The 15,786-nt window shown below is 37.2% G+C and overlaps 1 protein-coding gene across 1 annotated transcript; it reads right to left on the bottom strand.

Annotated features, from left to right (window-relative positions):
• Positions 1–1,049: 1,049 nt before the first annotated feature.
• On the bottom strand, positions 1,050–3,704 carry LOC120780367 (piggyBac transposable element-derived protein 3-like). The gene is made up of 3 exons (XM_040112658.1): positions 3,688–3,704; positions 2,364–3,385; positions 1,050–1,066 (listed from the first exon to the last, which is right to left on the bottom strand). The coding sequence occupies exons 1-3, from the start codon at positions 3,702–3,704 to the stop codon at positions 1,050–1,052; spliced, it is 1,056 nt and encodes a 351-aa protein (XP_039968592.1).
• Between the last annotated feature and the right edge of the window lie 12,082 nt (positions 3,705–15,786).

The raw sequence follows: 15,786 nt of genomic DNA, 5'->3' as shown, positions 1-15,786 counted from the left end.
TGTAATAATTTGACAGTTAAACAAGTAAGGAAGGGCTAAGTTTGGATATAACCTTATATTCTTACAAATTGCAAGAATAAAATCTGGGGTCGTTAGCAGAACATTATATAAAACAAGTAAGGTCTGCGTCAACTACCGTGGGATTAGCCTCCTCAACATCGCATATAAGGTTCTATCGAGCGTATTGTGTGAAAGATTAAAGCCCACCGTCAACAAACTGATTGGGCTTTATCAGTGAGGCTTCAGACCTAGAAAATCAACAACCGACCAGATATTCACCATGCGCCAAATCTTGGAAAAGACCCGTGAAAGAAGAATCGACACACACCACCTCTTCGTCGATTTCAAAGCTGCTTTCGACAGCACGAAAAACAGCTGCCTTTATGCCGCGATGTCTGAATTTGGTATCCCCGCAAAACTAATACGGCGATGTAAACTGACTTTGAGTAACACCAAAAGCTACGTCAGGATCGGGAAGGACCTCTCCGAGCCGTTCGATACTAAACGAGGTTTCAGAGAAGGCGACTCCCTATCGTGCGACTTCTTCAACCTGCTTCTGGAGAAAATAGTTCGAGCTGCAGAACTAAATAGAAAAGGTACCATCCTCTATAAGAGTGTACAGCTGCTGGCGCATGCCGATGATATTGATATCATCGGCCTCAACACCCGCGTCATGCTGGCTAGGTCATGTTGTTCGGATGGATGAGAACACTCCAGCTCTGAAAGTATTCGACGCAGTACCCGCCGGGGGAAGCACAGGAAGAGGAAGACCTCCACTCCGTTGGAATATCCAATTGGCGCCACGTAGCGAAAAGAAGAAACGACTGGCGCGCTGTTGTTAACTCGGCTATAATCGCGTAAGCGGTGCCAATTAAGAAGAAGAAGTAGGTATGGGTATGTTGAAATGTAACCGAACATTTTATACTCCTGCAAATTGAAAGGGTCAAAGATAAGGTAATACTTTTGGGTGTTAGAAAAACTATATATTATACTTTATTTTAAAGAAATAAATAATGAGTAAGTTCAAATGTAACCCAACATTAACCCATTCAAGCCCACGGCGAACCTGATGGGTTAGGGGCGCGAAATTTAAGAAAGTTTTTTCAATTGAGATTAGAAACAAGGGAAAATAAAAATTGTGTTCATAGTTTATCTGGCTTCCGCTCTGGAAGGTGTTACATATATGTAACAGTGGGCAGTACCTTATAGTTTCTGACTTCATCCTTTTTCACGTAAAATGCAATTTTCATAATTTTTTTTATTAAAATTAATGTTTAGTACTATTATTCTGGCGAAAATCAAGATAACATTAGCAAAATAAAGCAATTCAGATTGAAAGAATAATGAACACTCATACTCTTATTACATTGTTGTTCATACTTATATTTTATTATTTTCAAAATAATGGTATTTTTCAAAGCATTTTATGCACAAGCCCACATCACATTTTTTGCACATAGAAGATGGATGTGATTTACATTTAAGACCAGCGCAACGACGCCTTTTTTTGCCGGGTATTTCGACCACAAAATGATTTAGTCCATCAAAACGGCTGGAGTATTTCACTTCATCACTGGCTACTCGGCGATAACTCTGAGGAGGCTTTGTATTTCCTAAAGTTTTGCAGTATCTGGAGGCAATAGCTCTGCGAAAATCCAATTGGGTTACGCTTTCCCCACCTTTACGATGCAAAAGCCAAGCATTTTGAACCGACACGTCTATAAGCCATGTGAAAATCGAATACCACCATTTCCTTCCACGAGCACCAATCCTATATGCATTGACGTTCTGATCCATTCTATCAGTTCCACCCATGAATTTGTTGTATTGCAAAATGGAATGTGGCAAAGGAACCATTACCCTTTTTCTTTCGGCCCGCGAATATCTTCCGATGGTAGTCAATGGTAATTTGCCATGTATGGTTGAAGCAACACTTACGACTGCATTGTCAACCCATTTGGTCACTTTTATGCCTGTATCTTTCATTATTGCACTTTCCACATGGCCCCGCTCTCGTTTTTTCAATTCCTCTCTTGAATTTAGAGGGCATGATTTTGGAATCATATTTTCTCGAATGGTGCCTGTTCCTTGGTAACCCCGTTCTTTCAGTCCAACTAGCGCCGAGGTAGTAGTGAATAAATTGTCGAAGTGGAGGGAAAACTCTAGATGTTTGATGGTTTCATCAAATTCATCCAACATGCAAAACAACGGCGTTATGTTTTTGCCATATTTATGATATTCTGTTTTCATACGAGGATTTGTTCCCTGATACATTTCAAAATTTATTAAATATCCAAGAGGGGTATTCAAACTCCACATTTTGTAACCGAATCTTAATGGTTTGCCTCTTATGAATTGTTTACAACCATGACGCCCATAATACTCTATCATCGATTCATCGTACGACAGGTTCCTCTCGGGATGAAAGTGCTTCTGGAAACGCTGTTTCAAGGCATCAGTATATGGTCGTAGCTTCCATATTTTATCATTTATCTGCTGCTTTGCATTATCTATGAAATGTATGCTGCGGAAAATTGTATCAAAACGGTTTCTGCGCATAGCATCGCTAATCATCACATTCAGAAAATCTGTTTCATTTGACCAATACCCTCTTCTTACAGGAAGAAAGGAGTAACCAGTGACTATAAGTATTCCAATGAAAACACGCATTTCTTGTGTTGTTATTTGTGGGTTCACCTGACCACAATATACGGCATAGCTATTGCTTTCCGTACAAAGCATTTCAATCAATTCGTCGTCAAAAAATTTTTCAAATTGCTCATGGGGCGATAGGTTAACGCAGTCAAGATAGCTTGGCTCTGGAAAAATTTGTTGGTACCTTGTGTTATTATCCTCAACCCACTGAATTATAGGTTCTCTTCTTTGTTTAGCTCGTTTTGTTGGTCCTTGCTTCTTTTTCTTTTGCTTTGGCAATTTTTTCTGAGCAGCAGTCGGTTTTAAAGTTGGTGGTCGTTGACTCCGTTTTTTGGTTTCAGAGGGTAATACGTTTTTACAAACAATCTTACTTGGTGTTTTTTCCAAAATCAAACTGGAAGTTGACGACTCAAATGTTGGTAAAGTGGCATCTAAGACATCAACATCCAAATTGTGGGACGAATAGTTCAAGACATCCCTTAGCGCTTCATCCAAGAAATCTTCCTCAGCAGTATTCCGCATGATAACTTGGCAGGATTGCGTTAACTGTGCTTTAGGCAAATTATCTGGTCGTCCACTGCCATCCTCATCGCCAGAATCTTCATCTGTTTCAATATTTTTACCGCTCGGAGGTTCAATAACTATTTTTTCAATAATCTCATCCCCATCATCATCTAACATCAATTCCTCAAGGATATTTGTTGCTTCCTCCAATGTCAAACAAGTATATCTGAACATAAATATAAACTTTTATGACACACACATGAAAATAAAGTTATAATATTCTTGTGTAGTTATGCACACGGATAAAAAGTTCCCTGTTGCTAATACCTAACAAAACCAGCAAAAAGTACGGGGGATGCCCACTGTTACATATATGTAACGCCTTCATTATCGGCTCTTCAGGGAGCACTCCTCCCAGGAAATATTTTTTCTCTCATTTTTATAACTTTCTTTGCATATTTATCAATAACTTTTAATAAACAATATTCATCTTATCAGACATATAAATATATTAATATCTATATTTACCTTCGACGTGACGTCATTTCTCCGCTTTTACCACTTCTAAAAAACTTCACTTCGCGCACAAGTAACTGCGTTGAAATTGAAAAGAGAACTGACTTGATTTTCAAAACCAATCGCTTGCAGTGCTAATAAATGGTAGACCTAAATTCTGATTCGTAGAAGTATGCTGCTCTCAGCCAGCGCTTAAAGTTTGAATGCGGTGCGTTACATATATGTAACAGTGGGCTTGAATGGGTTAAGAAAATTCTGGAAAATTTTCCGAAAAAAAAAATTACGAAGAAAATAAATTTTCAAATACGATTTTAAAAAGGAAATAAAAACGAACATGATTTTAAATGCTGGCGCATAACTCAAAAACGCCTGGACCAATTTTTCCAATTCTTTTTTTTAAATGTTCGTTGAGGCTCAAGGATGGTTTTTATGGCGAAAAAAATTCGAATAATTGCCGGAAAACCCCTAAAAAGAGCCCTTTTTCTTCCATACAAACGAATGAATGCTGTTAGTAACGCTAATGCTCGAGAACAGCTGAACCAATCTTGATGAAATTTTCAGAGGTTGTTCGCTGTGGATCGAAGAAAGTTTAAAAATAAAAAAACCGTATGCTTTTCGTGAGGAAAAGTCGGAAAGTTGGACAATTCCAAAAAAATAACTTTTTTCATACAAAAATTTTTAAAAATAAAAAAACCGTATGCTTTTCGTGAGAAAAAGTCGGAAAATTGGACAATTCCAAAATAATAACTTTTTTTTATACAAAATTTTTTTTTTTAACTTTTTTCCTTTTGTTTTTCAATTGTAAAATTTGTCGTTTGCTTTCTTTATTGCGGTTATTCAAAAAAAAATTATTGAAATTTATTCCGTGAAAACGTTATGTGTTTCACACAAAATGCTCAATTACAGATTGAAATTTGTTACGATGCCACGAAGAGGTCGCGTCCGTTTTGGCATCAACATAAGTATGTATATTGACAGCCTATGGCACATGACCGAGTATTCCCAGGATGCGATGACATACGAATGAAATTATGGATCGCAGGCAATCAGTAAGCGATCGTCACGATGTCAGAGGACAACTTTTCAAACAACTGTCGCGATGTTTTGTAAACTTTATCTGTTACTATCCAGGTGCTTTTCTTTCGGAAACACAAACTAGAAATGATGGATATCCAATGTATCAGCGTCGCTCACCAGATGACAATGGCAGAACATTTAGCATTCAATTTAGAGGCGTGAATATCGAAGTTAACAACACATCGAAGTCGACAACATATGGATCGTACCATATTCGCCACTGTTGTCTAATTCACATTCAAAAGTCATGTCAGTGTTGCGTATTGCAGTTTGGTGTAATCGATAAAATACGTGTGTAAATACGTCACCAAAGGAAGCAACATGGCGGTTACTGATCTTGAACGATACGGTCGATACGTGAACTGCAATAAAGCGCTTTGTATGATATTTACTTTTGCGATTCATGAACGTTTTCCCACTGTTGTGCGTCTCGCAGTTAATTTGGAGAGTGACCAAATAGTCTATTTCAACACAGAGAATACAGTACAGACAGAGAAAACACCCCCAGCAACAAAATTAACATTTACGAGTTTTTTCTCAACTTTCACCAGTGAACCGTTTGCGAGAACGTGCTCTATTCGGAAATATCTTGATATTATACATACAATTACAATTGCTGGAACATGACAATCACTGGAATGAAGTTCGCACACTTTTCGCGATGATCAGCCATCAAATTAGCGTCAGTTATGGAATACGAACAAAATTGACATTGCCGAAGACATTTTACATCGTATTCGCTAAGAATTGGAAATGGGTAAATTCCGGTTGATACTTCCGGTGGTTTGATATCAATTCCATCTTCCCTTTACCAATTCACCAAAGATGAACTCATCACGAATATTCAGACATTGGACAAATTGTCGTAACTACAATTCCTTAAGTGCACGCGCAATGTTAGCTGCCAAAAATACCGATGTTGTTGACTTAAACTGGAAGATTCAAAGTCAAATTCCGGGAGACTCGCGCTCATACATATTGATCGATCGTGGAATTTCTAAATTCTTTGAATAAGCTTGGTATGCCACCGCATCATTTGCGTTTCAAAGTTGGATCTTTGAAACTGTGTAATGGAACCTGACTGATTGTGACGCAGCTATTGAATACAAAGGGGCGGAATGCTTGATTCTATCAATTCCTCTGAGTTCTAACGATTTGCCATTTCAGTTCAAACGTATTCAGTTTCCAGTGAAAATTACATTTGAGACACAAGGATAGTCGCATAGTGTATGGTATACATTTGGAAATGCTATGTTTTTCACTACGTGGCCTGCTCACGAGTTGGAAAACCATCTTTTCTATAGTACACCGGAACAGAAACCAAAAAATGTTGTTTATCAAGCTGCGATACATTGAAATGATAATTTCAACTTTTTCATTTCTAAACACATAATTTCACGCAGGACAACGACTGCGGGGTCAGCTAGTATTAACCCATTTACAACCATTGTACTCGCTTGTGTACAGAAAATCAGTCAAGTTTAGGCATGTGGCGTAACTCAATGCTAAGTATTTGCACACAAATTTTTGATCATATGCGTAGTTTTATTCCTAGAAACAACAAAAAAAAAAAATACATTCGCTTCACGCGAATTCATAACGGCACTTTTTGTGGCGTCAACTTCTGTGCGGTTTTTTCATATTGTGTGATTTTGTGTCTTTAGTCATTATTTTGCTGTTGATGAGCTATTATTTGTGAATTGTTAGTTTTAAAATTGTGTGTTGTGTGAGATAAGACCAAAGAGATAAATTTTACAAAAAAACCCATTTGAAAAACCTATTCTTATTTGAGGTATGTGCCTTTTAAAAGTTGTGTACCCGCTTAGGTACAATGGCAAAATGTGTGGGTGAAATAAAAAATTGTATCTTTTGGTTAGGATGGCTATTTCCACTTCGTGTTTTTATGAAAAGGGATATAAACAACTTTCACAGGCTTTAGCTGACATCGCGGACGATGATGAGGCAGATGACGTCGATATCGTTATGATTCCTCCTGATGTCGATGTCAATACTGACGAAGAGGAAGGGGATGAAGATAACATAAATGAAATAAACTTGCCTGGCGACGTTGCTGGATGCGTTGAAGTATTCTATAACAGCATAAACTTTGACAGCGAAGATGAAATACCTCTTGCCCAGCTACAAAGAATGGGTGTTGAAATACGTTCTGTAGGCCCTATTTGGAACAACGAAGCATGCAACTTGACAATGGATTCGACTACTATGTATATAGATAATAAGATGAAAATGAAAATGGATTTGGATGGTAGAAGTCCCGTTGAGGTATTTTAGACACTGTTTGATAAAGCCGTAGTAGCAACGAGAGAAAATAGAACTAAAAAATGTCCTTTCAATCCAAAAAAATATTTCCAAAAACAAGCAAGAGGATATTTCAAGACCAAATACGACCACAATAATAAAATATTGTCTGCCATAAACGAATCAGGTGAATTTGCGAGCTATGTATGTGGTACTGCTTTGTGCGTGGAACGCGACTGTTTTAAAATAGCCCACTCATAAATATTTTATACACTTTTGACCATTGTACTCGTGTGGGTACATCAAAATTTTCGTATATGTAAGAAAAAAAAAATAAAAATTTTTTTGTTCATCTCTGCGATGGTATAAATCAATAAAAAACTGAAAATTTTAAATAAACTTATTTTTTGACTCCTTGATTGTAAATGGGTTAAATAAAAAACAAAACAAATCAAAACAAATTTGACGCGAGAGCTGAGGTCGATTGACATAAACAGCTACTGTAAACATCATTATATCATCATTATAAGCGGGAGATGAAAGGGGGAAATAAAGAATTCCCGATACTTTCTTGACTGGGTGTATATGCTTTATTTGTTTTTCTTCAATGTTAATTTTTCAATTCATTTTGTTATCGATTTCAATCCTCAGGTGGGGAACAGGGGAATTTTTGTACCAACGAGTGAGGGAAAATTAAATTCATGTATTTTGGTTTTATTCGTAAAAAACAATCACTTCCACAGCCCATAGGTGTAACCATCGTATAGCTCTTTCCACCACTCACCAATTCATCTCATCTGCATATGCTAATCAATAATTATAATTATAGTAAGTATATAAGTAATAATAATTACTTACTTTTTGTAGGATAGTTTGAAGCTGGCCTTATATATCTTTTCCACTATTAAAACCACATATTCTTTTAGTTCCTGGAATGCTGGTGATCCAATTCGGACTCGACGCTTTTATTAACACAAAAGAGTTTATAGCGTTTTTATTTACTATTAGGTCGGAGGCAGCATTTGCAAATATGTCAAGTTGTATCTATACACCGGTTATTAATGTGCCTTCAGACAGTATTTTACTCAGTTTTTTGTTTTCTTCTTCCATAGATATCCATACACGGTTGCCAGATTTTAGTCGTATAACTATCATTGAAGGCTTTTCTCAATTAATTTCCAAGGTTTTTAAGGTTACTGTTCCACCAAGAAGACAACTTCCTTTTATTGATGGTAGTTAATGGTGTGGATTGATTGACGGAGATGGTTAAGATCTTTTTTAACTTTTCCACTACTGCATCTAGTTCTTGAGAAATACTAATTTTATTCTTAAACCTGCTTTTATCTAACTTTTTGTTAAACCCTTGATAAATGAATCCCATATGAGGAGAGTACTGGATTTCTTGCGAATGCTGAAGAGTATCGAAGGGAGATTCGACATAAATGACTCCTCGGATACCCTCCAGTCATTGACGATCAGGCTATCTATTTGTGGTCATAGCATGAAATCCAAGACTTCCTCCCAACCCGAAAAGTTGGTGACCTTGGGAGTATGAATATGAGCTTGTTAGATTACTAATTAGAATGTATTGGAATAGCGATTCTCTCCTGGTATTTTTGTAGATGCTTCTTATTTATTTGGTTAGAACAAAGAAATGTGTTTACGACTTTGTTGATAATAATGCCCTCGGTTTACTTTCAGTTTTCAATCATAAATGCTGTAGTTACTGCTATTTAGCGCACTAATCGTGTCATTTTACACAAGTCCCACATATTATTAACGGAAAAATATACTCTCTGTTTTTCATTAATGCACCTCACTTGCCATCGACAAGACATGAGAAGTAAAGTTAACTGAATGTTTGAAAACAATATCAGTTATCAAGTTTTCACCTGATTTCAGCACAAAGGTACACTGTTTTCAGGAAATCACGCTATAAAAATGTAATTGAAATAGCTCACATGTTGGCAGATATGTACATATGTATGTATGTACATGTGGTAAAATCGAAAATCTTTGCATTAGGCTAAGGGAAATATTGACCAGATTCATATCATTTCTGACAAAAGGGTACTTTATTATCAAAATACATGCACCTGAATTTCAATAATATATCTCACAGATTGACCGGTTTTTCATCCAAAGTCAGCAATACGAATGTGGTCCACATATTCGACTTTGTCAAATTTGAGAGGTGAAATGACGTACCTTAAATTTATAAAATTAATAAGAAATAAATAATTTTCCCAAAAAATAGTCAAATTTCAACCGTTAATATCTTTTAAACGGTTGGGTTTACGAAAAAATCATAAGAGATCATATTTTAGAGCATTCAATTTCCTACAAAACCTAATTAACAAGATATTTTTTCAAGTAGTTGGAAGCGAGATATAAATTTTTCTATCTGATAATAAGAAAAAATAGAAAACCGTTAGGCGGAGGATCTTCCCGTTAAAATTAAAAACTCATATTTGGAGAGGCTTTCTTAGAGGTATCTAGGAACCTATTTTTGCAAGTACCGATTGAAAAAAAAAATAAAATTTTTGTTTGAATCACCCTAATGTATATATATAAATGATCAGGATGACGAGAAAAGCCGGTTGACTGTCTGTCTATCCGTCCCGTGCAAGCTGTAACTTGAGTAAAAGTTAAGATATCCTGATGAAACTTGGAATGTGCGTTCCTCTTAGTACAAAAAAAAATCGAGTTCGTAGATGAGCGTAATCGAACTGCCACACCCACAAATCGCCATTAACCGTAAACATATAAAGTGCCATAACTAAGCACTAAATTAAAATATAAAGCTGTAATTTGTACATACATATCTCCTAAACCACTGAAGCTACTACAATAAAATTTGTTGACTAGAAATCTTGTAAGAACTTCTACCGACAGTGTGAAAATTAATGAAACCGGGGGATAATCCCGATCAATCCTCATATAACGCTACTGTTAAAAACTATTTAAAGCGCGATAAATCAGTAAAGACAAACCCCAGAGATATTAAATTTTACTACCGAGATGTAATAAAAAAACTTTATGGGAGCTAGTGTGGAAATTAGATGATGCGCGAGGCACCACCCACTTTTTGGTGAAATCCCAAATCTCGAAAACCGACTGACCAATTTCACTAAAATTTCGTACTTGCCACTTCTTTCATATTCTTATATTACCCTGTGTAAAATGGGCGAAATCGGACAATACTCACGCCTACTTCCCATATAGCATAATTTTATATTTCACTTGATTCTTTTACTTTCCAGTCCACAAATCAAGAAGTAGTCAATATTACGGGATTAAACTTTGCACGAGTAATGACTTTAGTATATGCCACCTTATGACCAAAACTTAAATCCAAATCTTTGGACCCCTATACTTATAGTTGACTTTGGATCGAAAATGTCGGTTAATGTGTGATATGCAAGTATATAACTAAAATTAAGGGATAATCCTTCTCTTATAATGGTATGTTTGTATGCCAAAAATTGGTTGAATCTGATCAATACTTTCTTTACCCCCCATATACTTAATATGAAGATTTTCGGGTTTGTTTTGTGTTTGTGTATTCCAACGAAAATAAGAGAGCGTGTTTTATTCAAAACCGTGCATCTTGCTGTCTAAAATAGGTAAATTTGAGCGAAAACTTGGTATGGCCCCAATATAACTTATATCAGGATTTTTGAACATCCGGCTGACCCTGCTATATTTGATTGGTTTTACACCTTAAACTATAAAGAGTATAAAATGTTCGGTTGCACCCGAACTTAACCTCTAATGCGAGAATACGCATCATAAAATTGGCTATTTGAAAATACTGATTTTTGTAGAACCACCCCAGAAATCGACATTGTTTGGCTTTGTTACTTACTATATAAATGGTCATGATAGATGCCAAGCGAATTGAAAATTGCAGACGTATGAATGGAATGGGTGAGTAACACCAACTGCGTCCAAAAAAGGGATCCACTTGGTTCTGCAGAAATTGACAAGTTAATTCGATCGTATATATTATTTTGTTCCTTAGAGAGCAGTTGCTTATTATTTTCAATGAAAATAGTTAAAGTGACATTATTGAGCGGTTGTTCGCGCTGAATCTCGTTGTTAATGATGTTTATCGCGGGGCGGTAAAGTGAGGGCATACCGAAATTATTCATATTCGTATAATCAGAATGCAAATATTTTTAATCTTTATTATCGCCTCGGTATATATTTCAGATGAAAAATCTAAATTGGAATATTGATTAGCGATCCGAATGCGATGTATGGTATCTCTATATATGTCCCAGAAGACAGAAGCTTGCGATGGAAAAATGTAATCAAATGCCGAATGATTGGCAAATTTGATAAGGAAATGAATTGGATGGTATCTTCTTCATTACTGACGAAGACATCGTTTACGCAGTTAAAGCCGAGTTAATAATAGCGCGCCCGTCGTTTCTTCTTATTGCAATGTGGCACCAATTGGAGATTCCAAGCGAAGCTAGGTCCTTCTCCACCGGGTCTTTCCAACGGAATAGAGGTCTTCCTTTTCCTCAGCTTCCCCGACGAGTACTACGGCGAATACTTTCAGAGCTCTAGTTTTTTCGTCCATTCGGATGACATGACCTACCCACCGCAGCCGCTGTCTAACATTGGTGTTGGTATTAATACTGGTACTAAGATAGATAAAATTATTTACGACTTCGAATATGACAGTTCAACAACGACGTCGCGAGCATGGATAAAATGATACGAAACTCTCTTGTTGGCTCTCATTTTGCTCAGAAACGTGTTCTCTGATTACCAGGGAGATACCTTTAGAATTTCCAAAAAATTAAAAAAAAATTTCGCCCTAATCAATTGAATAACTATTCAAAAATATAGTCCCGAAGTTTCATTGGCCTCCTCTTAATATTTTGGAAGAAATAGGGCCTAGAACCATTGCATTTCATGCTTTGAGGCTCGTTTTCTCGAAACTAACTTTTTTCATCCGGCCGTCAAAATTGCTAGCAAATTATTGAACCGATTTACTTGAACTAAGGCGTATTTTATAGATAATTTTATTCTCAAGTACGTGATAGATCGCTTTTCCGAAAAAAATGACATTTTGGCAGCTGTTTACGTATTTTGATCTCAAACAACAATTTGCACTTTTTACAAAATGCTGGTCGACATTCCCGATTTGTCGAAAATATCAAAACCCCTCTACTATGCACTTGATAAAAGCTTCCAGATTAAAAAAAGTTTTTTTTTTTTAAAGTCCTAGCCAGAAAGTTGAAAGCCGCAAAAAAAATACCAATCAGCGGGATCGTTGATATTTCCGCCATTTTTGTTTTTTTTTGTTTTTGACATAAAATAGTTTTTATTTTGTAGTTCAATACTATCTCTTAATATACATACATATATGCAGAATCGGATGTGATCTGTTTTTTTTTTCTTCCATAATAAAATTGGAAAAACATATCTTTTTTGACAGTACTAAAGGTATCTCCCCCCTTAAGTTGGTAGAGATGGAGATTAGGGAATTTCAAACAGCTGATATCAGAAAAGGTGGGATGCCAGATATAAACCGCTGTAATTAACTGACAAAATCAGTGTGAATGAGAAGGCAACATATAAATGATCAGTACTAGGGAGTTGAAGTTTGGGTGTCTGCCTTCCCATCCGCCCGTCTGTTTTCGGAAGCTGTAACTTAAGTTAAAAACTGAGATATCGTAATGAAACTTAGTCACGTGCTCCTTAGCAAAAAAATTTGGTTAATTTCGTAGATGACCGTAATCGGACTACTGCCACGCCAACAAAACTCCATTATAAAAATGCCATAAATTAGCACAGAAATTTTTTAAAAAGTTATTCCGCAGCGTAAAAGAAGGTAAAATCCACGATAACTACGCCCACTTCCTAATTAGCAGATTTGTTAAAAACAACTAAAATCTAAATCCAAGTACTTTGTAGAAACAAATTGCAAGAGTATAACCAAAAGTGCTCCGTTGCACGTCTATATTACATTTCAGCTTAAGTACATTTGAGTACATCCAAGTCTTATGCTCCTTTTTCATCTTTATTGGCGTACAACGGAGTCAATGTCGTTGTATATCTCGTACAGCTCATCGTACCATAGACTGCGGTATTCGTCGTTGTCAACGCGCAAAGGAACACAAATGTTGAGATGTTGCCATCGTCCAAACTAAACTTATGCACCATATAGCAGGACGGGAATTATGAGCGACTCATAAAGTTTGGTTTTTGTTCGTCGAGAGGGGACTTTACTTCTCAAATGCCTACTCGGTTCGAAGTAGCTCCTATTAGCAAGAAATATTCTGCGTTGGATTTCGAACCTGGCTGATGTTCGAAGTCATGACTGTCAACAGCGACATGTGATCCAAGGTCCAATCAGTTTGTTAACGGTGGGCTTTAATCCTTCACACAATAAAAGATGTTAAGAGATTTATCCGCTGGTAGTTGGCGCAGATTGCGGGGTCCCCCTTTTTGTGAATTGGGCAGAGCACTCTTAAATTTCAATCGTTAGGCATGCTTTCGTCCGACCATATTTTACAAAGAAGCTGATGCTAGCTCCTTATCAGTTTTTCGCCGCCATGTTAGAATAGCTCGGCCGGCAATCCATCGGTCCCCGCTGCCTTGTTGTTCTGTATCCCATCCCGCACATGTTGCGGTCGCTGGTAACTTTGCGAGGCAGTCTGTTGAAATTGCAGCTGCTCGACGTCGAACCTTCCTTGTGTTTATTGACGTGCTGTTTTTGCTACACAGAGGCGGGTGCGAATCTCGGCTGCAGCAAGATAGTGGTCCAAGTCCATGTTAAGACCTCGGAGCGTACGCACGTCTAACACACTCGAGACGTGTTTTCTACTACAGATAATCATATTTTTGGCCAAGACGAAGTCGGTCAGCCTCAACCCATTTGGGGATGTTTCTTCGTGGAGGCTGAAGTTAACGACTGTTGTGCCAAAGATACCTTCCCCAAGTACGATTTTGACATCATGGCGGGGCAACTCTCATAGGTGAACTCCAAGCGCTCATAGGAGCCATTTTTGCTCACTTTGGCGTTCTTTTCCGTAGGGGTGTGGCCGCAAATCCGTGATATGTTGAAGAACTTCGCTTTGATGCGGATTGAGACTACACGTTTATCCATCGAGGTTAATGATAGTACTCGGCGACGGAGTCTCTCTCCTACCACGAATCTCACGCCAAACTTGCGCTTCTTTATATGGCCACTGTAATAAATGCCACGACGACCTACTCGCCTCAGTCCTTGTCCTGTCCATCGTATTTCTTGGACGGCGGTGATATCAGCCTTCACTCTACCAGCTAGGCAGCGGTGCCTTCCCAATTAAATGACCGGACATTCCAGGTGCATGCCCGCAAAAGGGAGGTCAAAAGGGGGGTCTCTCATCCGAGGCTGTACGTACTTTGTTATTAGTAGTTTTTTTTACATGACGGGTCCCAAACACAGCGCACAACCCTGTGGAGGGGATGTTTCGCCTTCTCACTTTAGCTCGCCTTCAAACGGATGTTTTTAGGCTACCCAGAGGATACATGATCTAAGACCGGAAGTCGTGAGCTGTTTGAGCCATATTTAAAAGAATCGTTCTGGCCACTGTACACATGACTCCATCATCCAATATATTTATATACTATATATTTGCGTCAACAAAAATTATATTAAAATCATATGACTTTTAAGTGTCGCTTCGGACTTTTTTAATATGTCATGATTTGTGAGTTTTTTCATCGTATTCCGTAATGTTTACAATTTCATCATGGAAAAATATACGGAAGTACAAAGTTTACGAATTATTTAACTTTATTATCATAATAATCGTTCGACAAAATTTTCGCGGTGGGAACTGGCGTCTAAATATTCGATATATGGGGGCTTGAACAATTGTAGTCCGATTTTGACAACTTTTGGTTATAAATTGGTCAACTTTAAACGCACTATTCGGGCAAAATTTTATTCCGATGCATTCATTGGTGCTTGCTTTGCATAACTTAAAATTAATAATAATAATTATATAGGTAGTAGTTATTGGTCGATTGGTCGCCCATTTTCGCACTGAAATTTAAAAACGTTATGATAATATTACCTACTTATTACATACTTTATTAATTTGGTTGGAATAGGTCTGGTAGGTTCGGAGATATATGATTTTATCCAAAGGTGGGTTGCAATACAACCATGGTCAAATCTTAACACCAGTTCCTAGAACGCCTTCTTGAGCCATTCTGTGTGTTAATTTTAATGTCTTTTATGCATTTAGATGTATCGCACTGTAGAAGTTTTCAACAAAACCGGACGTGGTTATCATACGACCTGTTACCTGTTTTCACCCTCGTTAAGGCGATTCTTTTATAGTTTTCTATAATAATTTAGTGCTTAGTTATTGCGTTTTATGAGTATGGCAATGGTGTGATTACGCTCATGTATTTCAACAAGTTTCCACATCCTGATCATTATCTATACGAGGGCTGCTATATATATTCCGGCCTAGGGCAACACTAAGTGTTGCCAGGTGCAATCTGACATTTCCATTGGAAAGTTTGACATTTTTTAGCATAACATCACTCAGAACGTTTTGTCATTTAATCGTGAATTGTTTTATTTACAGGGAATTAAAAAATTCATCTCGGCCAAAAAATGGAATTAACTCGTGAACATTTTCGTGCGATCATTTTTCACAACTTTCGACGTAGATTATTACGACGAGAGTGCATCGATGAACTAAAATCTTTGTATTGCTATGAAGCACCATCTTATAGCACTGTGAAAAACTGGTA

The sequence above is a fragment of the Bactrocera tryoni genome, unplaced genomic scaffold, assembly GCF_016617805.1.
Source record: "Bactrocera tryoni isolate S06 unplaced genomic scaffold, CSIRO_BtryS06_freeze2 scaffold_25, whole genome shotgun sequence".
Lineage (NCBI taxonomy): Eukaryota > Metazoa > Arthropoda > Insecta > Diptera > Tephritidae > Bactrocera > Bactrocera tryoni.
Note: the sequence above shows the minus strand (reverse complement) of the source record. Positions and strands in the feature narration are given on the sequence as shown.